This window comes from Salmo trutta, chromosome 20, assembly GCF_901001165.1.
Source record: "Salmo trutta chromosome 20, fSalTru1.1, whole genome shotgun sequence".
NCBI classification, from domain to species: Eukaryota; Metazoa; Chordata; class Actinopteri; order Salmoniformes; family Salmonidae; genus Salmo; species Salmo trutta.
This window is the reverse complement of record NC_042976.1, coordinates 29,605,383-29,630,604: the sequence shown is the minus strand read 5'-3', so window position 1 is coordinate 29,630,604 and position 25,222 is coordinate 29,605,383. Positions and strand designations below refer to the sequence as shown.

At 46.7% G+C, this 25,222-nt stretch overlaps 1 protein-coding gene across 1 annotated transcript in view; it reads right to left on the bottom strand.

The window, feature by feature from the left end:
- The window catches only part of LOC115156299 (BCL-6 corepressor-like), a 55,934-nt gene that overhangs the window by 14,187 nt on the left and 16,525 nt on the right, over positions 1 to 25,222 (bottom strand). The window contains 9 exon segments of the mRNA XM_029703750.1: positions 1,335 to 1,610; positions 7,083 to 7,420; positions 12,818 to 13,177; positions 14,291 to 14,572; positions 15,579 to 15,744; positions 16,309 to 16,365; positions 18,289 to 20,886; positions 20,888 to 21,649; positions 24,990 to 25,065. Coding sequence (XP_029559610.1) covers positions 1,335 to 1,610; positions 7,083 to 7,420; positions 12,818 to 13,177; positions 14,291 to 14,572; positions 15,579 to 15,744; positions 16,309 to 16,365; positions 18,289 to 20,886; positions 20,888 to 21,649; positions 24,990 to 25,065 — 4,915 coding nt within the window.

Sequence of the window (25,222 nt, the reverse complement as noted above, 5' to 3'; positions counted from 1 at the left end):
GAGGAGAGAGAAAGAGAGGAGAGAGAAAGAGAGGAGGGAGAAAGAGAGGAGAGAGAAAGAGAGGAGAGAGAAAGAGAGAGAGAAAGAGAGGAGGGAGAAAGAGAGGAGAGAGAAAGAGAGGAGAGAGAAAGAGAGGAGAGAGAAAAGAGAGGAGGGAGAAAAGAGGGAGAGAGAAAGAGAGGAGAGAGAAAGAGAGGAGGGAGAAAGAGAGGAGAGAGAAAGAGAGGAGAGAGAAAGAGAGGAGAGAGAAAGAGAGAGAGAAAGAGAGGAGGGAGAAAGAGAGGAGAGAGAAAGAGAGGAGAGAGAAAGAGAGGAGAGAGAAGAGAGGAGAGAGAAAGAGAGGTGGGAGAAAGAGAGGAGAGAGAAAGAGAGGAGAGAGAAAGAGAGGAGGGAGAAAGAGAGGAGAGAGAAAGAGAGAGAGAAAGAGAGGAGGGAGAAAGAGAGGAGAGAGAAAGAGAGGAGAGAGAAAGAGAGGAGAGAGAAAGAGGGGAGAGAGAAAGAGAGGAGAGAGAAAGAGAGGAGAGAGAAAGAGAGAGAGAAAGAGAGGAGGGAGAAGAGAGGAGAGAGAAAGAGAGGAGAGAGAAAGAGAGTAGAGAGAAAGAGAGGAGAGAGAAAGAGAGGAGAGAGAAAGAGGGGAGAGAGAAAGAGAGGAGAGAGAAAAGAGAGGAGAGAGAAAGAGAGGAGGGAGAAAGAGAGGAGAGAGAAAGAGAGGAGAGAGAAAGAGAGGAGAGAGAAAGAGAGGAGAGAGAAAGAGGGGAGAGAGAAAGAGAGGAGAGAGAAAGAGAGGAGAGAGAAAGAGAGGAGGGAGAAAGAGAGGAGAGAGAAAGAGAGGAGCGAGAAAGAGAGGAGCGAGAAAGAGGGGAGGGAGAAAGAGAGGAGAGAGAAAGAGAGGAGGGAGAAAGAGGGAAGAGAGAAAGAGAGGAGAGAGAAAGAGAGGAGGGAGAAAGAGAGGAGAGAGAAAGAGAGGAGAAAGAAAGAGAGGAGTGTCTGTGTGTGAATGTGAGGCAGCATTTAGTCTGCTTGTGAGCCCGACGATCCCTACGTGCTTCAGTGTCTGTGTGTGTGTGTGTGTGTATGTGTGTGTGTGTGTGTGTGTGTGTGTGTGTGTGTGTGTGTGTGTCTGTGTGTACGTGCCTACAACAATGTGAGTCATAAAGAGGGAGGGGGAGAAGAGAGAGCGCTGGGAGGGAGTGGGGGGGGGGTCGAGGGAGGAGGGGGGACGAGGGAGAGAATGAAAACGGCAAGAGAGAGGAGAAAAACTGAGAGGGAGAGCAAGGAAACAGAGAAAAGGAGAGAGCGAGGGAGAGTGAGGACAAAGATAATATTTGTCTTACCTCGTATCCGAGCCGTGCTGCTCTCTGTAACAGCGTCTCTCCAGCGTTCTTATTGACGATTAGTCTCCGTGCCTCTGGGGGGATGGGCCGCACCACGGGAGGCTCAGCAGGCGGGGCCCTCCTCACCCCTGCTCCATCCGGTGGGACAGGCCCAGAGCCGTTCACCTGAGGGGGTACGGAAGGGGGCCGCGTTGCGCGGGAACAGGGCTTGACCGGAGAACCGAGGTAATGGAGGGGCGAAGAGGGTCTCTTCCTCCGAGCACACTGCTCACTGACCTGGGGGAGAGAGAGACAGGAAGAGGGGGTTAGCGAGAACACACGCACACACACACCAATTAAGATAAAGCCAGCCACACACACATACAGTACAGACAAACGCTCTCTCACACATGAAGCCATACCCTCACACAACGTGTCTGTCCGTCCCCCCCCCCCCCCCCCCCCCCCCAGTGGAATTCCGTGTCGGAGCAGCTGTTGTAATCTGAAGCGAGGGATGGGAACGGTACGAGCGGAAAACAACTAGCCTTTTTTTCCCTCTACTTTTTTTTCTCCTTTGAACTCCGACACTTTAGACACTCAGCCACCACATTCCTCTCAGAGAGAGAGAGCTGTGTGGGTGTGAGAGAGAGAGAGAGACAGAGAGAGAGTGTGTGTGGGTGTGAGAGAGAGACAGAGAGAGTGTGTGTAATTGAGTGTTCTACTGCTCAAACGCTCCAGGGTTTTCTCGTTATGTAAAGAATGCACATACCCTTACAGTGTTGGCATTGACCTACACAATAACACACACTCCCAAAGCTCAAAGCCAGAGATAAACACACAGACACACACACTCACAAACACACACACACTAAGATACCTTTTATACCAAGACGTTTTTCCACCAATTTTACCATGCCGCCAACTTTGCCGCCATTTCTTAATATTTGAACGGTATTGCCAGCAACAAAGCCCTGTACTTTTATTTCCACCAACCGACCTAGTCATGATTGCGGTAATGTATTTAGAAGTCCCGCCAACCCCTCAGTACGAACATCGCCTTTCATCTTACCATCGTTGGCACCCATTAAATCATGAATATTCTATTGTTGTCCGACATAAAACTTGTCCTTGTCAATCACAAAGCTTCACAGAAACGCTTTCAATGCATTTATTCTCTGTATTTAAATGTATGTAGTTCTGTCCTTGAGCTGTTCTTGTCTATTGTCCCAGAAATGCTTTGGTATTTAGGCTGGAGGAATGCACACTGTCATCTCGTCTTTTTGTCTTGATTCTGACAGGTAAATAATTAAAGGCCCTTATATTTAGTTTCAGCCAAAACAGCTGTTGGGGAGTTTGAAAAAAGAGAAAGTTTGCGATGGTGTGACCACATCCAACGTGGATAAAAAAACTCTACTTTCTGAAATCATCCTACAGAGGTTCATTCAGGTCAGCTGTTTTATTTCTTTACATGATCAGAAAGTGCAGATTCTAATGCTTCTATAGCGAAAGAAAATGAGGACAAAATACAACTTTTTTGTTATATGACAGTGGTTCAACATGGTCGTGACACTCAAGTTGTTTGGAAAAAAGAATATTTCTGTTTTATTCTGGTATATTCTATTTGATTAATTTTGACTTTAAAATATAACCTGTTGACTGATCAGGGCAGGGGAATGTCAGCTAAGTGTGTCTCTTCTCTGTTTATTGAACAAAATAAGAACTATAGATTTCATTTGCATGGAGCAGCCATGGGCTGCACAGACTAATAACAAAGTTAACCTCAAAATATGCCATTCTATTCTTTCAAAAATAAATGTTGTTAGTCTTATGTTTCTTAGGACCTGCATAAACAAATTAATAATGTATTGTCTTTGTCTAGCCAGCTCATATAATTACCAGAACAATCTGACAATGTTTTGAGTAGCCAACTTTTATTCACCATAACAGGAAAATACAAGAATATTATTTACAAATTATTTACAAGTAGGCTATGGCAAGCTGCTAACTTCCTGTTGTGAATGTGAAGAAATTAAAGCAGTGGAAGGTCTGAATTTAAACAAAAGAATCTAGAACGTGCAGCTGCCAGGTTACCATGACAACGGTTGCAACAACAGGGTCAAAGTTGATTGTCTCTTGCTCCTTCCTGATAAAAGCAATAGCTATATAAAAAGTGAATACTGACAAGAGAGGTAAAATTAGGTCTGTTTGAAAGAAACATTGCCCAATTGTTTTTACAGCCAACATACCAATGAATCCTACAGTATGTGAAAGAAGTATAACACACACACACACACACACACACTCCACAGGGAGTTTTCCAGGGCAGGAAGAGGTCAGAGCAGCAGCAACACTCTAAACATCGCAAACATATTTAATCCCTTCCTCTCTCTCATTCCCCCACTCCCTCTGTCTCTCTATTCTCCTTTTCTCTTTCACTCCTTCTTGAGTCATTCCTGAAACATTATTTTGTTGAAATTACATTTTATCTCAGGGAAATTAAGCTAATTGATGCACCCAAATGGTCAATTTTAATGTAATTTATAGGATTCAGATAATAATCAATATAGTACCCAGCATCTGATTTAAGACATTAGGAATCCCCCCCCAAAATTCTAAAACCAACCACGGACCCCCCACACCCCATGCCAATACCATGCCAACAGCCAGTATACAGTATCAGTTCTCTGTGTTTGACAAATAGTATGAAGCTGGTTATACCCTTCAAAAAAGGTCTGTATTAGTTACTGTTAGGCCATTCCTGGTGAACAAGCAAACCATTAGGCTACAGCAGATCTAATGGTTTCAATGTTATGGTTTATAATGGTCTTCAATGGTAAAAGTACCAAACACACACTGTATAGTGTTTTGCAATTGTAATGCTATTGGGTTGTGTTGGGTTTAATGTTACATGTCACTAATCACAATACATATAGAGCTAATTCCTGATCATTTTATTGAAAAACATAAGACTGCCATGCAATTCATTATTTTATTTGGGTTGGCACAAAATTTTAGTCCCTAGCCCATTTCTCCATCTAAGTTTTGGGCTTGTAGGAAAAGTCTTCATATGAGAATTGCATAGGGATGACCCTCTCAGAGAGCAGCCACTTGTTGGACTAGTCAAGGAGAGTTGGGTTGATCCTGAGTGGCGCAGCGGTCTAAGGCACTGCATCGTAGTGTTGTGGTGTCACTACAGCCTGCTGTTTGATCCCAGGAGTCCCATAGGGCGGCGCGCAATTGGCCCAGTGTCATCCGGTTTAGGGGAGGGTTTGGCTGGGGGGGGCTTTACTTGACTCATTGCACTCTAGCGACTCTTTGTGGCGTGCCAGGTGCCTGCAAGCTGACATTTGTCATCAGTTGAACGGTGTTTCCTCTGACCCATTGGTGCGGCTGGCTTCCGGGTTAAGCAAGCAGGTGTTAACCTCTCTAGGGTAGGGGGCAGTATTTTCACATCCGGATAAAAAACTTACCCGATTTAATCTGGTTATTAGTACTGCCCAGAAACTAGAATATGCATATAATTGTTTGATTTAGATAGAAAACACCCTAAAGTTTCTAAAACTGTTTGAATGGTGCCTGTGAGTATAACAGAACTCATATGGCAGGCAAAAACCTGAGAAGATTCTGTACAGGAAGTGCCCTCTCTGACCATTTCTTGGCCTTCTACACTCTCTTTATTGAAAACTGAGGATCTCTGCTGTAACGTGACACTTCCTACAGCTCCCATAGGCTCTCAGAAGGCACCAGAACGTTGAATGATGACTCTGGTGTCCCAGGCTGAAAAACAGTAGCGCATTTGGTAAGTGGTCGATCTGAGAACAATGAGACGGGTGCGCGCGTGCACGTGAAGAGTCCATTTTAGATTTTGAGTCTTCGAACGAAAACAGGGTTTCCCGGTCGGAATTTATTGCTTTTTTTTACGAGAAAAATCGCATAAAAATTTATTTTAAACAGCGTTTGACATGCTTCGAAGTACGGTAATGAAATATTTAGAAGAAAAAAATTGTCACGATACGTGTCCGTGCGTCACCGTTCGGATAGTGTCTTGAACGCAAGAACAAAACAGAGGATATTTGAACATAACTATGGATTATTTTGAACCAAACCAACATTTGTGATTGAAGTAGAAGTCCTGGGAGTGCATTCTGACGAAGAACAGCAAAGGTAATCCAATTTTTCTTATAGTAAATCTGAGTTTGGTGAGTGCCAAACTTGGTGGGTGTCAAAATAGCTAGCCCGTGATGGGGAGCTATCTACTCAGAATATTGCAAAATGTGCTTTTGCCAAAAAGCTATTTTAAAATCGGACATAGCGATTGCATAAAGGAGTTCTGTATCTATAATTCTTAAAATAATTGTTATGTTTTTTGTGAACGTTTATCGTGAGTAATTTAGTAAATTCACCGGAGGTTTGCGGTGGGTATGCTAGTTCTGAACGTCACATGCTAATGTAAAAAGCTGGTTTTTGATATAAATATGAACTTGATTGAACAAAACATGCATGTATTGTATAACATAATGTACAAGGAGTGTCATCTGATGAAGATCATCAAAGGTTAGTGCTGCATTTAGCTGTGGTTTGGGTTTATGTGACATTATATGCTAGCTTGAAAAATGGGTGTCTGATTATTTCTGGCTGGGTACTCTGCTGACATAATCTAATGTTTTGCTTTCGTTGTAAAGCCTTATTGAAATCGGACAGTGTGGTTAGATTAACGAGAGTCTTGTCTTTAAAATGGTGTAAAATAGTCATATGTTTGAGAAATTGAAGTAATAGCATTTCTAAGGTATTTGAATATCGCGCCACGGGATTCCACTGGCTGTTGAGTAGGTGGGACGATTTCGTCCCACATACCCTAGAGAGGTTAAGGAGCACGGCTTGGTGGGTCATGTTTCTGAGGACGCATGACTCAACCTTCGCCTCTCCCGAGCCCGTTGGGGAGTGGCAGCGATGAGACAAGATCGCAATTGGATACCATGAAACTGTGAGTAAACAACACAATTTATTTTCATAACGAGACAGATCTATTGGTTTTCTACCCAAAGGTGCAAAGGAAATGTTGTGATCTAGTTAATAAACGCAAGAGACCAGCAAAATTGATAAAGAATGTGGCAGTATAGCAGGAACAGCAGCATCTAGTGGTCAAAACCTGGTACTTTCACAGTACGTCTTGCTAAATAATGCAAGCGACTTCAATGGCTAATTTCTCTGAACAGGGGAAAAAACATCACCAGATTCACAGGGAATACAATAAATAGCATGGAGAAGCAATACTACAAGCCGCAGCTCCATACTACTTGTCAAACATAGAGAACTGATACTGTATACTGGTTGTTGGGATGGCTTTGGCATGGGGTCCGTGGGTGGTTTTTGACCTTTTTTAAAATGTATTCCTCATGTCTTACTCATTGGTAGAAAGAACTTTGATCCAAATCGAATGTTGGGTACTATATTTATTGCATATTACCTGATTGGTTGAAATCGATTAGCTTAATTTCTCAGAGATCAAATTATACTTCAACAAAATAATGTTTCAGGAATTCTAATCGTATCTATTCCTAACTACAGAAACGATTTCAAAACAATCTGAGATGGTGGGGGTGGAAATCCTCTTTATTGTGCTTTTTGAGGTGGAACGACCCTTCTCTTGCGGCCTCGATCCACTGTCTCTGTAATTTATCTCACTGTCTCTCCAAGGCCCATTCCAGCCTGTTAAATCTGACACCAGACCTGTTAACACTGAAACACCAATGACTCCAGCACACTCACCTTGTCCTCCAAAGCTGCTCCCAGATCAGTGCTTCCATGCTGGTTGCTGCTGCCGTTCAGCAGCTCTCTCCTCCGCTCCCTCTCTCTCTGGCTGATGTGTTTGGTCTTGCACGGCCGCTTGCCCTTGGGTTTGTCCGTGTCGCTATGACAACGGGGCTTGAGAGAGGCGGTGTCTTCGGTGGGGGGCTCAGGGGCCGAGGGGGGGAGGCACTGACCCTCAGTCTTCACCCCCAGCCCTCCTCTCCTAGGCTCCTTGGATCCCCAGTCACATCCTTGCCCCATGAGGGGCCCCTGGGGGGCAGATCTGTCCCTCTGCTGTGTTGAAGGGAGCAGTCCAACTACAGGACAGAGAGAAAGAATGCAAGTTTAGAAAAGAAGAGAATGACATTCACTGTGAACTCTATAAAAAAACAACAGAAAAAATAGAAAAAGAGAAACAAAGAGACTGCAAACAAAAAAGAGAGAGAGACTGAAGGATAGGGGTGTGGAGGTAAAGAGAGAGACTGAAGGATAGGGGTGTGGAGGTAAAGAGAGAGAGACTGAAGGATAGGGGTGCGGAGGTAAAGAGAGAGAGACTGAAGGACAGGGGTGCGGAGGTAAAGAGAGAGACTGAAGGACAGGGGTGCGGAGGTAAAGAGAGAGAGACTGAAGGATAGGGGTGTGGAGGTAAAGAGAGAGACTGAAGGACAGGGGTGCGGAGGTAAAGAGAGAGACTGAAGGATAGGCGTGCGGAGGTAAAGAGAGAGAGACTGAAGGACAGGGGTGTGGAGGTAAAGAGAGAGACTGAAGGATAGGGGTGCGGAGGTAAAGAGAGAGACTGAAGGATAGGGGTGTGGAGGTAAAGAGAGAGACTGAAGGATAGGGGTGCGGAGGTAAAGAGAGAGACTGAAGGACAGGGGTGCGGAGGTAAAGAGAGAGAGACTGAAGGACAGGGGTGCGGAGGTAAAGAGAGAGACTGAAGGACAGGGGTGCGGAGGTAAAGAGAGAGAGACTGAAGGATAGAGGTGCGGAGGTAAAGAGAGAGACTGAAGGATAAGGATAGGGGTGCGGAGGTAAAGAGAGAGAGACTGAAGGACAGGGGTGCGGAGGTAAAGAGAGAGAGATTGAAGGATAGGGGTGCAGAGGTAAAGAGAGAGAAACTGAAGGACAGGGGTGCAGAGGTAAAGAGAGAGAGACTGAAGGATAGAGGTGTGGAGGTAAAGAGAGAGACTGAAGGACAGGGGTGCGGAGGTAAAGAGAGAGAGACTGAAGGACAGGGGTGCGGAGGTAAAGAGAGAGAGATTGAAGGATAGGGGTGCAGAGGTAAAGAGAGAGAAACTGAAGGACAGGGGTGCAGAGGTAAAGAGAGAGAGACTGAAGTACAGCGGTGCGGAGGTAAAGAGAGAGACTGAAGGACAGGGGTGCGGAGGTAAAGAGAGAGAGACTGAAGGACAGGGGTGCGGAGGTAAAGAGAGAGACTGAAGGACAGGGGTGCGGAGGTAAAGAGAGAGAGACTGAAGGGTAGGGGTGCGGAGGTAAAGAGAGAGAGACTGAAGGACAGGGGTGCGGAGGTAAAGAGAGAGACTGAAGGATAGGGGTGCGGAGGTAAAGAGAGAGAGACTGAAGGATAGGGGTGCAGAGGTAAAGAGAGAGACTGAAGGATAGGGGTGCAGAGGTAAAGAGAGAGAGACTGAAGGACAGGGGTGCGGAGGTAAAGAGAGAGACTGAAGGACAGGGGTGCGGAGGTAAAGAGAGAGAGACTGAAGGACAGGGGTGCGGATGTAAAGAGAGAGAGACTGAAGGACAGGGGTGCGGAGGTAAAGAGAGAGACTGAAGGATAGGGGTGCAGAGGTAAAGAGAGAGAGACTGAAGGACAGGGGTGCGGAGGTAAAGAGAGAGAGACTGAAGGACAGGGGTGCGGAGGTAAAGAGAGAGACTGAAGGATAGGGGTGCAGAGGTAAAGAGAGAGAGACTGAAGGACAGGGGTGCGGAGGTAAAGAGAGAGACTGAAGGACAGGGGTGCGGAGGTAAAGAGAGAGAGACTGAAGGACAGGGGTGCGGAGGTAAAGAGAGAGAGACTGAAGGATAGGGGTGCGGAGGTAAAGAGAGAGAGACTGAAGGACAGGGGTGCGGAGGTAAAGAGAGAGACTGAAGGACAGGGGTGCGGAGGTAAAGAGAGAGAGACTGAAGGACAGGGGTGCGGAGGTAAAGAGAGAGACTGAAGGACAGGGGTGCGGAGGTAAAGAGAGAGAGACTGAAGGACAGGGGTGCGGAGGTAAAGAGAGAGAGACTGAAGGACAGGGAGGTAAAGCTCGGAGGTAAAGCGGAGGTAAAGCTCGACTAGCTCTCTACGTCTGCTGATTTATTAATGAGGATGAACATCTCTGTCTGGGAGCGCACACATACACACAAACACATTGTAGAGGCACTCTCAGTTTGAGTAATGAGTAAATGCAATTCCCACTGTCTTTTTTCAACCTCACACACAAAGTGAAGAAGTACCCATTATTGACATTTTAAAAATGTCCTTGAAATTACAATGGCTGGAGGGTGGGGGTGGTTGGCCTACAAGTCTAAATATTTTCTTCCCTGGACACACATATACACACACTGTCTCTTAAAGCTCCCCCCAATACACTCACACGTACATACATCAGTCACACCCACACCCGTATACACACACTCACCCGTACACACAGTGGTGGAATATTACGCCTCATTAACCCAGGACAGTGGTTGCCGTAGTGCTGTCACTGAATAGGTGGGAGGAGGGCGACGCCTCACTGTCAATCATACTCTGTGGTTACCACGGAATCATCAAGCCAGCAGGTAATACCCTTTCTTAATCTCCTTATTTAATCCCTCTCTCTCTTTCTTAGTCTATTCATCTCTCACTTTTCTCAGCTGTGGTGTGAGCACGGGGAAAGCCCTAGTTTGACACTCTCTCTGTCTTTCTCTCTTTCTATTTGACTGGCCTTGAAGGGAAACAGTCATTCATCACACGTTAGTCACACTACACCTGCCCCCATATTTCTAAACGGCATGTGCACGTGCTCTCACTCACTCACACACACAGGCACACACACACGCGCACACACACACACACACTCACAGGCACACACACACAGGCACACACACACAGGCACACACACACAGGCACACACACACACACACACAGGCACACACACACACACACACAGGCACACACACACACACAGGCACACACACAGGCACACACACACAGGCACACACACACAGGCACACACACATTCAGATCTTCCTGCTACGCCAGCATGTCTGTGCCAGTTACCAGTTAATCTGACTATTCTCTCATCATTCATTTGATTGATTGATTTAAAAAATGTAAGGACTTTCTGTATTATTATCTGATGTTGGTGGGCCATGTTGACCTGTTTTACTGATAATCCTCAATCACCATGATCAATAACATTTTTCCTTGAGTGTACTTTTAACAGAGATGAGATTTACTTCAAAATACATTCACATTGCTTATACATGTCATGTGGCTTCAGATCTACACTAGTGCCTAGGGAGGAGGGTTTAGGGTTTGTTCTTGACAGGTCCTAACTATACTGGCGCATTAAGCAAATGCCATAGAGATATCCCTTATTGGGACAGCGGTTGCTGGTTACAACACACCTATCTGATCGAATTAAAACAAGTATTTTAACTGAAAGATGGAAATCAGTAGAATTCTCGATAGCTGAGCAGCTACAAGACGTCTCTCTATCATCTGTTTATATATCATGTAGAACAAACATGTCTCTGATTAGGAATCGCATCAACTCACATTGCAGTTCTATCTGGAACATTCCAACGTGTTGCCAGAACATGACCCAGGTGCTGCTTCTGATACAAGTATACCGAGGTTGCCATGTTCTCAGAATGTCACAAATGTGTATATTTACAGTAGCATTTCTTCCCTTTCTCACATTTGCCATTTAAGCAATGAATATGCCAGTTATACCAAAACAATGCACAACACAGAGTTCCATCTCCAAGTTTTAATGTGGAAAAACAGACTAATTGCAACAGAATCACTTGACATACATGGTATGTGGTGTGGATTTCAAGAAGACAATGGAGCTCAGCTATAGTATATGAATGAACGAATACCGATCACTTTTGAGAGATAGTGGAAATGTGGTTATAATTCGTGCGCAAGGCGTAACCCTACAGATTCCCACCTTCTAATGAGAAACTCATTGTATTTAGATCAGGTCTGTTGTAACTAGAGCCAAATCATGACATCAACATATATTGCTATGAATGTGACAGTAGGTTAACTCCCCTAACAGGTCTCAAACCCAAGCCACTAACAAATTCCCTTACCACTGTTCCAATAAGGGAAATCCCTCAGGCACGTGCTGATTGGGCCAGTATAGTTAGGTCCTGTCCAGAACAAACCCCTCTTCCCTAGGGACTTGTGTAGATCTGAAACCACTAGATCCGTTTAACCAATAAGGTGAATGCACTCTGGAGCAAATCTCAGCTCCGTTAAAAGTACACTCAAGAAAATATATGATTGATCATAATGATTCAGGAGTATCATTAAAACAGGTTAATATGGCCCAGCAACATTAGACAACTACACAGAAAGCCCTTCAATTGCTGAAATAAGCTAATAAAATCAATGATGAGAGAATAATCCGATTTATTAATACCTTACACGGACATGGAGGTGTAGCAGGAAGATCAGAATACCGTGAACCAAGAGGCTGTGAGTTCAAATCCCAGGTGAGGAAATGTTGAATAATAATGACTGATTAATTGAACATGCACAATGTAATCCTGTGTGTGAAATATCTAAGTTGAAAACACTATCTCCAAAGCACTGTGTGAGTGTCCCAAACAGACAAAGACCTGTGAATGGATCAGTAGTTCACTAATCAGGGCACTGATTGGCTTATCAACAAGATGTGATGTGTAATGATTTTTTTGGGGGGGGACACACAAATGTTTTTGCAATGTTCCCATGGAACGTTAATATTTATGTTCTGAGAACATGGCAACCATTTTCTGTGTATGTTTGGTGGGACGTTGATGGAATATTTTCCTAACCAACAGAAAACTGGACACATAAATGTTGTTGCAACTTTCCCATGAAACGTGTCTAGAACAATCATGGTAACAATGTTCTGGGTAAGTTCTACTTGACATTAAAGGAATGGTTTCTTGGAAACATTCCTTGCACATCACAGGAACATTCCTATAAAAACATTAGTTAATGACCTAAAGATACTCTTAAAGGAACGTTCTCTAAAGTTATGGGAACGTTTGTTGTTAGCTGGTGGAGTCTTAACCACAGACACAGCCTCTAAAACTCTAAACACCCTAAATACCCTAAAGAGACCTTCACAGGGCCCCTGGAGCCAGCAGGAAGTGTCACATATGTCACTTCCTGTCCACTCTGCAGGGAAAGCACCTGAACCCAGGCAGGCTGACTACACCGCTAATGAAGAGAGGAAGTGACATCACAAAGCACAGGGATATTGAAGGCTAAACCATAGAGAGCCTAGATGAACTTCTGTCTGTGGCTTCAACACTTCTGTCAGAGATGTTGAGGAGATGCGAAGGACATAATAAAAGATATGGAACAGCTTATTGCACAGTAAAGACTGCTCCATACTGTACATAGCAGCAGTAAAAGCCCACTACCACTGGCGAAAAGGCTACAGGACAACCCCACAGAGACCATCAGGATCAGACAACAGACGGACAGACACACTGCCTACCTCGTTTAGCGTCTCCATTAGCCAGCATCTCTCTGGCCCAGCTCTTTGTGATCTCTGGCTTCTGTGACAGAGGTTTCACTTCCGGATCAACCTTGAACTTCCTGTCCCGAGGGGGCAGGGCATGGGCTGGGCTCCAGGTTGGGGTCGGGGGGAGGGTCCGGGGCAGGAAGGAGGGGCTGTGATGTGATGACCATGTCCTCTCCTCTTTGACCTCTGGCCTCTCGGGGGAGGAAGCGGTGGGCTTGCGGAGGCGGAGCCCCTTCAGCTCGATACACACCTTCAGCTTCCTCACCTCTTCATCATCATCCTCATTAGTAGTGGGAGCCATAGGTTGCTCACTGCCCCACAGTACACACGCATCTACCGACCCAGAGAGTGGACGTTAGCGGAGAACACACACACACACACACAATAGGACACATACAGACACACCCACACTTACAGACACAGGAGCGCAACATAAACAGACACACGCATGCATGGACACACATACACACATAGAGACAAAAAAGACACAAAGGCAAACATGGTGCCCACTCTCACAAGCTGATGAGCTGTAAAGCCTCATGTAAGCTTCACTTTAAGCATAGGAAAGCCTTTGTGTGTGTGTGTGTGTGTGTGTGTGTGTGTGTGTGTGTGTGTGTGTGTGTGTGTGTGTGTGTGTGTGTGTGTGTGTGTGTGTGTGTGTGTGTGTGTGTGTGTGTGGTGTGTGTGTGTGTTGGTGCGTGTGTGCGTGTGTGCGTGTGTGCGTGCGTGCGTGCGTGTGTGTGTGTGTAAGAGAGAGACAGAGAGAAAGGGAGAGAGGGGGGGAAAGAGAGAGAGAAGTGGGGGGGGTTCTCAAATGCCCCGGGGAGGACTAGCCCTCTCGCCTGCCAGCACTGGGAGAGCGAGTGCAACCACATGCCAAAAGAAAAGGGGGGAAAGAACAGAAACCCAAACACACAAGGGAAGAAAGAAAGGATCTGAAAAGAAAAGAGCAGCTTTGAAGAAGGTGGCAGAGGAACGGCGCTGTTGAAAGAAAAGAGAGAATGGCTGTCCTGCTCCCTCCCTTCTCTCCACTCAAAGACAGGATTAAACACTCCTCTCACTCCTCTCCTCTTGTGCATCCTCTCTCTCTATATATATATCTTCGCTAAACTGGCTGCCACACAGAGAGAGGGATGGGACAGAGAGAAAGAGAAATGAAGTACAATAGTTGTGGGAGAAAAAGGGGAGAGGGTTGGAACAGACAGAGGGGTGAAAGAAAGAGGGAACAGAGATTGAACATCTACGGTGATGAGGCAAAGAGAGAGGGGTGAGAGGAGAGACACAGAGAGTGGTGAGAGGAGGGACAGAGAGAGCGGGATGAGAGGAGGGACAGAGAGAGAGGCCTGAGAGAGACAGCTGAGAGCAAAAGGATGAGATGGAGAGAAAAGGCTGTAAGAGCCACATTGACACGGTTCGATAAGTGAAAACTACATCCCCCACACTCACCTGAAGTCATTCTGGCCTTCTCTGAGCTCTTTTCTCCTTCCTCCTCTCCCTTCTGTAGGCTGTGTGTGTGTTTCCTAATGGGTACCATGCCCTGCCCACCCTTCTCCTGGGGGTGCCGGTCTGCCAGTGCCAGGACTGGGGGTGAACATCGCCAACCCTCACCCTCTCTGGCACCATCTCTAGCCCCCTCCCAGGCCTCCTGCCCTGGGTACAGGCTCTCCCTCTGGCCCCCACACCTCTGGAGGACTGGGACTCTGTTGTTCCCATAGTCCTGCCTTCCACCTAGACCAGGGAGGAAGATCAAGAGAGGAGAGAAGGGAAGCGGAGGAGAAAGAAGCCATGGAGAGAGGTGAGAGATGGTGGGTGATGAGAGAGTGAGGGAAAGAGAGAGGAGAGAGAAAGAGAAGGGCTGTTAAACAGCAGCCAACGTTTATTCTCTTCTAAAGACAGACTATAAAACTTTGATGGGGTATAGAGTGTCAGTGGAGCTAAAAGTCGAACCGTTCACACCGACACTCCCACTATGAGAAAAAAGAGAGAGAGACAGAGAGAAAGAGGGCGAGAGAGAGAGAGACTGGGGAGGGAGGGAGGGAGGGAGCAAGAGGAAGCCAGGATTTTTTTTTATTTAGGACAAAAACACTCATGTCTCTCCCTCTCTCCTCTCCCATCCACCCCCTGCCATGACCCTGCCACGCCCTTCCCACACAGAGCGTGACGCTCGCTCTCCCTTTCTCTCCCTCTCTCTGCCATAATTAGGCTCCCACGTCAGTCCAGGGCTCGCTTCAATACACAGCTCGGCTCCCAGCCAACACAAGTAACCCCCCCTCCATCCCTCTTCCTCTCTCTCTTTCCCTCCCTCGCACTCTCTCCTTTTCTTTCTCTGGCACAATCTCTATTCCTCTCTAGCTCCCATTCGCTTTCCCTCGCTAACTATTCCTCTTCCCTCTCTATAACTTGCTTTGGATCACCCCTCAGCTCTCCCCCTCACTCACTCCATCTCATCCTCCCCTCCCTCTTTATCCTCTCTCTACACAGATAAGCACAAAATGCTCCTTAAAAATAAGACTCTCTCCACGTCTCTCTCTTTTGCTCTCTTTCTCTTTCTCTCACTGTGTGTGTGTATGTGTGTTGGGAACAAACCCTGCCTAGCTGAGTGCTGTAAGTGTGTGTGTGTGTGTGTGTGTGTGTGTGTGTGTGTGTGTGTGTGTGTGTGTGTGTTTGTGTGTGTGTGTGTGTGTGTGTGTGTGTGTGTGTGTGTGTGTGTGTGTGGAAGAATTGGGTTACTCACCCTCCCTCTCTCCCTGCCTGGCGGTGTGTTGGCAGTGTTCCCACTCTCTTTCTCTCCGCTGGCGGTCTGCCAACTGCTGTCCTGCTACCGCTGCCGACGCAGACACACACACACCCCCGCACTCCTTCTCCTTCAGCTCCAGCTCCGAGAACCGCATCATCGCCCGCTAAACACACACACACACGACATACACAGAGAGACACACACAGAGAAAACAGCCATGAAACCCACTAACTGTCTAGCCTCCACCACACACACCTCTCTAAACCTCAATCTGGGCTGAACGACTACCGAAGCAAACAACAAGATCACATTGTGTCAAAAAAGGAGGCCAAAACAAAACAGAACAAAGAGAGAGATAAATTAACAAGCATGGCACATCCAGACATGGTTAGGTTAGACTAGTGCAGTCAGCCACGGTGAGTCCATGCGATCGCTTTGAGGCCCTAGTTCCTGCCATCTCCCTTCCTGAAACATGAACACAGCTAGGAAACACATACGGCTAGCCCTGAGGCTCACAGAGAGAGAAAGAGAAGGGGAAAGAGAGAGAAAAGAAAGGGAGGGGGAGAGAGAGAGGGCGAGAAGGAGTACGCAGTGCAGAGCAGGTGAGAAAAAGACAGAAATAAAGATAGAGTGCAGAGAAAGAGAAAGAGGGAGCAGAAAGAGGGTAGAAGGGGAGAGAAAGTGTGTGTGAGGGGTAGAGTGAGATAGAGAAATGTAAAGAACTGACCTCCCAGTTAGCTGCAGGGCGACTTATATTACTCCCCTCTCGTGATATGACTTCCATCTAAGCAATTAGAACGGGGGCTCAATATATCTGTCCATCATTTCATATCTGTCCATCATTTTCATCATTTCAATATATCTGTCCATCATTTTCATAATTTCAGTATATCTGTCCATCATTTAATATCTGTCCTTCAATTTCATCATTTCAATATATCTGTCCATCATTTCAATATATCTGTCCATCATTTTCATAATTTCAATATATCTGTCCATCATTTTCATAATTTCAATATATCTGTCCATCATTTTCATAATTTCAATATATCTGTCTATCATTTTCATATCTGTCCATCATTTTCATAATTTCAATATATCTGTCCATCATTTCATGTAGGTATTGTATGTTAAAATGTCTTTCTCCACATGTCTCCCCCCCCGTTCTTAATTCCGGGCCTCTGGGTCCTTAGAACTGCTGGTTTTTCTTCCTCCCCTCTAATCAAGGATTGGCCAATCATTGGCAATAATCAATCAATCAATGAACTACTATTACGTAAAACCAGTAGTACTGAAGACCTGGAAGCTGGGATTGAAGCACCCCTTGTATACACATACAACATCTAGTAGCCACTGTCCCACCAAGCGCACACACACACACACACACACACACACACACACACACACACACACACACACACACACACACACACACACACACACACAGTCAAATCAAACCAGTGAACACATCAATAAACACATAAAAAAACTATCAAACCCTTGTTTTCTGAACTGAAATTATATATATTTTTCAAAGAGAAAGGCAATACAATTATTATATGTAAATTAGACTTGGGGAGGGGGGAGGGAGGGGGCGAATTGTAGGTACATAATATAACATCATTGAGTTATTAAGATGATAGTCAACGTCCAGAACTCTAGCGTTTGATAGCTTTGTGTTCCAGCTCTGTATGAGCATGCATGACAATTAAAGACAAACCAGATGGTTCAAAGGCATGTTTACAACATATGGGTAGATGGGTAGAACCAACCAGTAACATACATGTGCCTCTGCACTATTCAGATACATCATCAGAGGTGTGTGTGTCTAGCCAGAAATGGTATACACACGTGTTTTTGATCTGATCTAACTACAACCACTGGTCTTTAATAGGTACAAAAGTAGATGATCAATAAATAATGCAGCCAGGAGGAATGGGTTCAATCATGCAGCACTGAATCAGTGTTTGTGTATATGGCATGCGTGTGTGTGTGTTCTCATGTGTTCAATATGTGTGAGTGAGAAGCTAGGCACTAATAGCCATTGGGGGAGGGGTGTGTGACCTTGGACAAGGCCGGGGTGGGTGCTTTATCAACAAGGAACCCCATCCATCCACCTTCCAGCCCCTCTGGCTCACCTTGGGGTTAAGCACAGCAAGAGGCAGGGTGAACCATGAGGTTATCGCTGTCACAATGTGAAGCCCAGCAGCACGTGCCTTTGACCCCCCCCACACACACACTCTCATTCTCTTTCTCCCGGAGCAAGATACTCAGAGCAGGGCACGCTAACAACTTAACCAATGTTGCCTAGACAACTCACAGGGCTAGGTTAACCTTTGAACTGGCCTTGTACTAAATCACTGACTGTCAACAGGCTTCAAATGTCCTCTCATAAACTCAGAGGCAACAGCTAAGGGCTGGGATAAGTCTATAACCCTGGACTAACCATCACCCTACTTCAGATATGGGAAGCAGGTATCTAAGACATCTATACGAAGACATATTGTCTCTCCAAACGACAAGGACCCGCTATGGCCCGCTAGAATGAGTGGCAGAATTGACCAGAGTAGTGGCTTTGATTCCTGCATGGACCATATGGGAACTGAAATGTAAACTGTGAAAGGCTTCAGATAAATGAGTCATGTTTATCATCACATCCACAGCCCGCCACCCTAACCCACCTATGGCCGCAGTTGTCTCAACTCACCTGCAGGGCGCGCTGTTCCCGACTCAGCTTGCTAGAGTCTGCATACAGCTCGGTTGTGACACATTTGATGCGGTCGCCGACGTAGCCTGAAGAGTTAGCGATCCTCTTGGTCAGACTGGTCCTCCGTGAGCCTCTTCGTCCACCCTCTTCGTCCTCATCCCCCTCTCCATGTGACTCCTCTGTGTCTTCAACGCTCCCTCCTTCTCTTTCTCTTTCCTTCCCCAGGTCCATGTAGCGAAGGATGGGGTGGGAGGAGGTTCGTCTGTCCATCTCTTCTCTCTCCTCTCCAGACGTGAGGTCGCAAGATGATATGCGATCTCTAGACATGCGGTCGCCAGGCATGCGGCCACTATCACCAGTGGTACGGTCTACTGCAGTGCGATCACAATCTCCAAGAGTCCGGTCTCTCGTCTTGCGGTCCCCAGATGTGCGGGCACAGCGCAGGGTGCTTTTGACCTGCTCCCCCTGGTCCCTTGGGTCTGAGGAAGGGCTCTGGTCCTCGCGGCTCTCCTCGGCCCGAGTAACCAGTCCTGGGGAGCCCTGAAGTGGGCTAGAGGCCACACCCGGACAGCCCGTCTCCTGGAGGGGCCTGGGTCTCATACAGGGGGTCTCTGGTTGTCTGTCTGTGTGGGTAGTTCTCAGGGTGGAGCTTGGGCTGGGGTGGTGATGAAGATGATGATGATGATGATGATGCAGTTGGTGTTCTGGCTCCCGCTCCACTTCCCTCATGCTTTGGTCGCCATGGCCACACTGGTGTTGGTTGCCCCTGGTGATGGGAACGATGACAGGGAGTGGCGGCTTGTTGGCGGCTGGCGTGGACTCTCCATCTGTGTCGGAGTGTACGAGGTCAATGCAGACGATTCTATCTTTGGAAGGGATACTGGTGCTGGAGGAGGACAGGGGTCTGGGCTGGCTCCCTCCCCACTCCCCTGCATCTTTATTGCGCTTCACATGGGACCCCTCCCCTGTCTCCACATCACACCGGCCCCTGTGGGACCCACCAAAATCCTCTTTGAGTCCCCTAGGTTTGTCCTGGCCCTGGCCACGTGACTTGGGCCCCTGATCTGCCCGCTCTAAGGCTTTAGAGTCTGTGTGTGTGTGCATCAGAGGGTGGGCCATCTCCTGGGAGTTGTAGGTGAGGTACTCCCCAGCGTGGCTCTGGTACGGTACGGGCTGTTTGGCTGCCAGGTGGGAGGGGTAAAGGCTGTTACTGCCAAGCAGGACGGGGGATGGGTAGGCAGGGCCCTTCCCTGGCAGAGGGAGAGAGTGGAGGGCCATGCCGTCGGGTACAGAGTAGTGCAGGTATCGGTTGGCGTACACCATGCTGTGAGGTAGGTAGGCCTCGCTCTGGGGCAGGTAGAGGTGGCTGGGTGGGTGCCCATTGGCATTCTCTAGACACGGACGTTTATTATATGGAGACACCTCCTGGGATGTCTCAGCCCTCTTAGGGGCTTTGGGGGGCTTCTCTGTGGAGTTCCTATGATGGCCGGCCATGGGGGAACTTTCTGATTGGCTGGGGCTGGGTTTGGGCCAATCATTATTGGGTTTGGGGGACAAGGGTATTGTGGAGGGAGGATTGAGATTGGAAGGTATTGGGGTAGTATTTGTCTCTCCTACCCTGGGGCAGGATGGACTGCGTTGCTGGGGCTGGGGTAGGACTCTCTCCAGAGCCTTGTTTTTGATGACAGATGGAGAGGAGCCTTTCCCTTGGGTGTCTGGGCTGGGCCTGGGGGATGGGGACAGGGCTGGGGGGTGGGGGTGTGCGTGGGTGGACCCAATGGTGTAGGTGGGTGTAAGGGTGGGCACCACCCAGGAGGAGTGCAAAGTGCTGATCATCTCCGGCCTCTCTGGGGCTTTGGAGGAAGTGCTGCTGACCACTGAGAGGGAGTGGGAGGGTAGGGAGGGGGGTGAGAGAGAGAGGGTCTCTTTCAGGAGCTCCCGGCTGGGGGGAGGTCCGTACCGAGGCCCCGGGGACCCCAGAGCCTCCATCTTCACAGGGAAGCTGTTAGGAGGCAGGCCTAACTCCAACAATCTTCCAGAGAGGTCGAGAGGCTTTGGGTCTGCTGGGTCTTTGGTAGTCGGCGGCTGGTTCAGTGGGGCTGGACGCTCAGAGGATGGTTTGGAAGGGCACTGACTGGGTCTCTTCTCACATCCCCCAGCCCTGTGATCCGACACCCCATCTCTGGGTCTGGGTTTGTGGGGGCTGGGCCGGGCAGGGGAGGGGTTCTCTGGAGCCATGCTGCTCACATAGAACGAGTGAGGTATCGTCTGGGAAGAGGAACAAGAGGAGGGAGATAATGGTACTATTCTAGAGACTGCCCTCTGTAGGTCCATGGTGCTGTCTATGTGAGGGGGAGGCAGGGGAGGAGCAGGCTGGGGGAGGCGAGAAGAGGCGCGAGGGGAGGAATCAATAGGAAGGCTACTACTATTAGTATTACTCCCACCACTGCTACCACCACTACTACTACTACTACTACCACTGCTGTTACTGGCTCCTTTGTTGGAGGGGGGTCTACTGGGCTTATTGCTTCTGCTGGGGGGTCTGTCTCGGTCTCTGTCTGTGTGGGGGGGGGAGAAGGTGCTGGGGCGGAGGTGGCGGCTGGTGAAGCTGCTGCCCAAACGGAGACCCCTCGTGGTGGACACGAGACCCGACACTCAATCCCTTCTCCTGGCAGTGCACCATGGAGGTGGGGGCCACCGACACCGCTGGGATCCTCATGGGAGACCCCACCAGGGGGGAGGAGATGGGGGACGGGGGGTAGGGGGGCATGTAGTAGAGCCTCTCGGCGGCGGAGGCAGCAGCAGGGTTCATGTTCCCCCCCTGGGAGGCACAGAGAGACTGGTAGGCCAGGTGCTGGGGCAAGTAGGGGCTGGGCTGATTGAGGAACTGGGCCTTGTACATGCTGAGGGCCGCATACTTGGAAGAGTCCATATAGGGGTAGAGGCCCGCCTCGGGGTACAGCCCCCGGCTCAGCCCCCAGGGCAGACGCAGGTACCCGCCTGCTCCTGCACCAGCACCCCCCAGGCCCAGCTCTGAGGGCTTCTCCCCCCCAGGTCCCACACCTCTCCTGTCCAGCCCTTCTGGCCCCCTATGGAGGCTTGGTGGAGGGCTCTTGTACAGGTCCAGGTAGCCGTTGGTAGGCTTGCTCCGGTCCATGGAAACGTCAGGCTTGTAGAGGAGGTCTGGAAGGCCGTCCCGGTTGTAGCTGAGGGGGAGGGTGGTGGACCCCTCGTGGGGCTTCTCGGCCGACAGCGCTCGGATCCCTGGGTAGACTACGCTGCCGTGCAGGCGGAGGCCGTCCCGCATCAAGGCATTGCGGTCCAGCCCCATGGCGGCCAGGGGCGTTAGCCTGGCATCCACCTACAGGAGAAATAACACAGGTTTAAACCAATTATAAACGTGATATATCCCACTTCAAATGTCTTGTATTATTTATATTAATTCATTAGTCTCTGAGGTCCACTGATTTTAATTTGTCTAGTTTTAATATTTCTCAACTTGTATTATTTTATTTGTTAAGCACTTTAAAATACATCCCCTGTAAGAAATGTGCTGAATAAAAAAAGTTTAATTTTATTATAAACAACATCATACACGTAATACACAAGGTTAACACCAATCTTAAACTGGTTATACACCACACTTAAACTGGTTATACACCACTCTTCAACTGGTTATATACCACACTTCAACTGGTTATACACCACTCTTAAACTGGTTATACACCACACTTAAACTGGTTATACACCACTCTTCAACTGGTTATATACCACACTTCAACTGGTTATACACCACTCTTAAACTGGTTATACACCACTCTTAAACTGGTTATACACCACACTTAAACTGGTTATACACCACTCTTAAACTGGTTATACACCACACTTAAACTGGTTATACACCACTCTTCAACTGGTTATATACCACACTTCAACTGGTTATACACCACTCTTAAACTGGTTATACACCACTCTTCAACTGGTTATACACCACTCTTCAACTGGTTATACACACCACTTCAACTGGTTATACACACCCCTCCACTGGTTATACACACCTCTTCAACTGGTATAATGTTATTCTTTCTCAACTTGTATTATTTTATTTGTTAAGCACTTTAAAATACATCCCCTGTAAGAAATGTGCTGAATAAAAAAAGTTTAATTTTATTATAAACAACATCATACACGTAATACACAAGGTTAACACCAATCTTAAACTGGTTATACACCACACTTAAACTGGTTATACACCACTCTTCAACTGGTTATATACCACTCTTCAACTGGTTATACACCGCTCTTCAACTGGTTATACACCACTCTTCAACTGTTTATACACCACACTTCAACTGGTTAAACACCACACTTCAACTGGTAAAACACAACTTTTCAACTGGTTATACACACCTCTTCAACTGGTTATACACACCTCTTCAACTGGTTCTACAGCACTCTTCAACTGGTTATACACCACTCTTCAACTGGTTATACACCACTCTTTAACTGGTTATACACCACTCTTCAACTGGTTATACACCACACTACAACTGGAAATACACAACACTTCAACTGGTTATACACACCTCTTCAACTGCTTATACACACCTCTTCAACTGGTTATACACCACTCTTCAACTGGTTATACACCACACTATAACTGGTTATACACACACCTCTTCAACTGGTTATACACCCCTCTTCAACTTGTTATACACACCTCTTCAACTGGTTATACACACCTCTTCAGCTGGTTATACACCACACTTCAACTGGTTATATACACCTCTTCAACTGGTTATATACACCTCTTCAACTGGTTATATACACCTCTTCAACTGGTTATACACACCTCTTCAACTGGTTATACACCACTCTTCAACTGGTTATATACCACTCTTCAACTGGTTATACACCACTCTTCAACTGGTTATACACCACTCTTCAACTGGTTATAAACACCTCTTCAACTGGGTATAAACACCTCTTCAACTGGAAATACACCACTCTTCAACTGGTTATAAACACCTCTGCAACTGGTTATACAAAACACTTCAACTGGTTAAACACCACACTTCAACTGGTAAAACACAACTTTTCAACTGGTTATAAACACCTCTTCAACTGGTTATACACCACTCTTCAACTAGTTATACACACCTCTTCAACTGGTTATACACACACCTCTTCAACTGGTTATAAACACCTCTTCAACTGGTTATACACCACTTTTCAACTGGTTATACACACCTCATCAACTGGTTATACACCACACTTCAACTGGTTATACACCACTTTTCAACTGGTTATACACCACTTTTCAACTGGTTATACACCACTTTTCAACTGGTTATACACACCTATTCAACAACTGGTTAAACACCACACTTACACCGGTTATACACTACATTTCTACTGGTTATTCAACACTCTTCAACAAGTTATAGACCACACTTCAACTGAAAATACACCACAATTAAACTACTTATAGTCCACACATCAACTAGTTATACACACCTCTTCAACTGGTTAAACACACCCCTTCAAATTCTTATACAGCACTCTTCAGCTGGTTATACACCACTCTTCAACTGGTTATACACAACACTTCAACTGGTTATAAACACAACACTTTAACTGTTAAAACACCACTCTTCAACTGGTTATACACAACTCTTCAACTGGCTATACACCACTCTTCAACTGGTTATATACACCTCTTCAACTGGTTATATACACCTCTTCAAATGGTTATATACACCTCTTCAACTGGTTATACACACCTCTTCAACTGGTTATACACACCTCTTCAACTGGTTATACACACCTCTTCAACTGGTTATACACACCTCTTCAACTGGTTAGACACCACACTTCAACTGGTTATACACCACTCTTCAACTGGTTATACACCACTCTTCAACTGGTTATACACCACTCTTCAACTGGTTATACACTCCTCTTCAACTGGTTATACACCACTTTTCAACTGGTAAAACATCACTTTTCAACTGGTTATACACCACTCTTCATCTGGTTATACACCACTCTTCAACTGGTTTTACACCACTCTTCAACTGATTATACACCACACTTCAACTGGTTATACACACCTCTTCAACTTGTCATACACACCTCTTCAACTGGTTATACACCACACTTCAACTGGTTATACACCACTCTTCAACTGGTTATACAAAACACTTCAACTGGTTATACACCACTCTTCAACTGGTTTTACACCACTCTTCAACTGGTTTTACACCACTCTTCAACTGATTATACACCACACTTCAACTGGTTTTACACCACTCTTCAACTGATTATACACCACACTTCAACTGGTTTTACACCACTCTTCAACTGATTATACACCACTCTTCAACTGATTATACACCACTCTTCAACTGATTATACACCACTCTTCAACTGGTTTTACACCACTCTTCAACTGATTATACACCACTCTTCAACTGATTATACACCACTCTTCAACTGGTTTTACACCACTCTTCAGCTGATTATACACCACACTTCAACTGGTTTTACACCACTCTTCCACTTGCCTTATACACCTGTAACATGTTATACACACGGAATGACTTCCCTTGTGTGAGGTATGAGGGTATGGTTAACGTCTCTTAACCTTATTATAAACAGTGTTATAACACTAATACACATCTTATACATGGATGACGCACCATGCTTTGTGTGATGTGGTTGCCTTCTCTTAAATCCAGGTTTCTCTGGGTCCCCGCATCACTAACAGGTACTCTCCTGGAAAGAGAAAACACATGGTCAGAATAATTTGTACACACACACACACACACACACACACACACACACACACACACACAGTGGTGTGGCAGTGGTGTGCAGTGCTCTAGTTAATGACAAGCTTTAAGGCTTGAGTTTTCAATAGCAACAACAACAG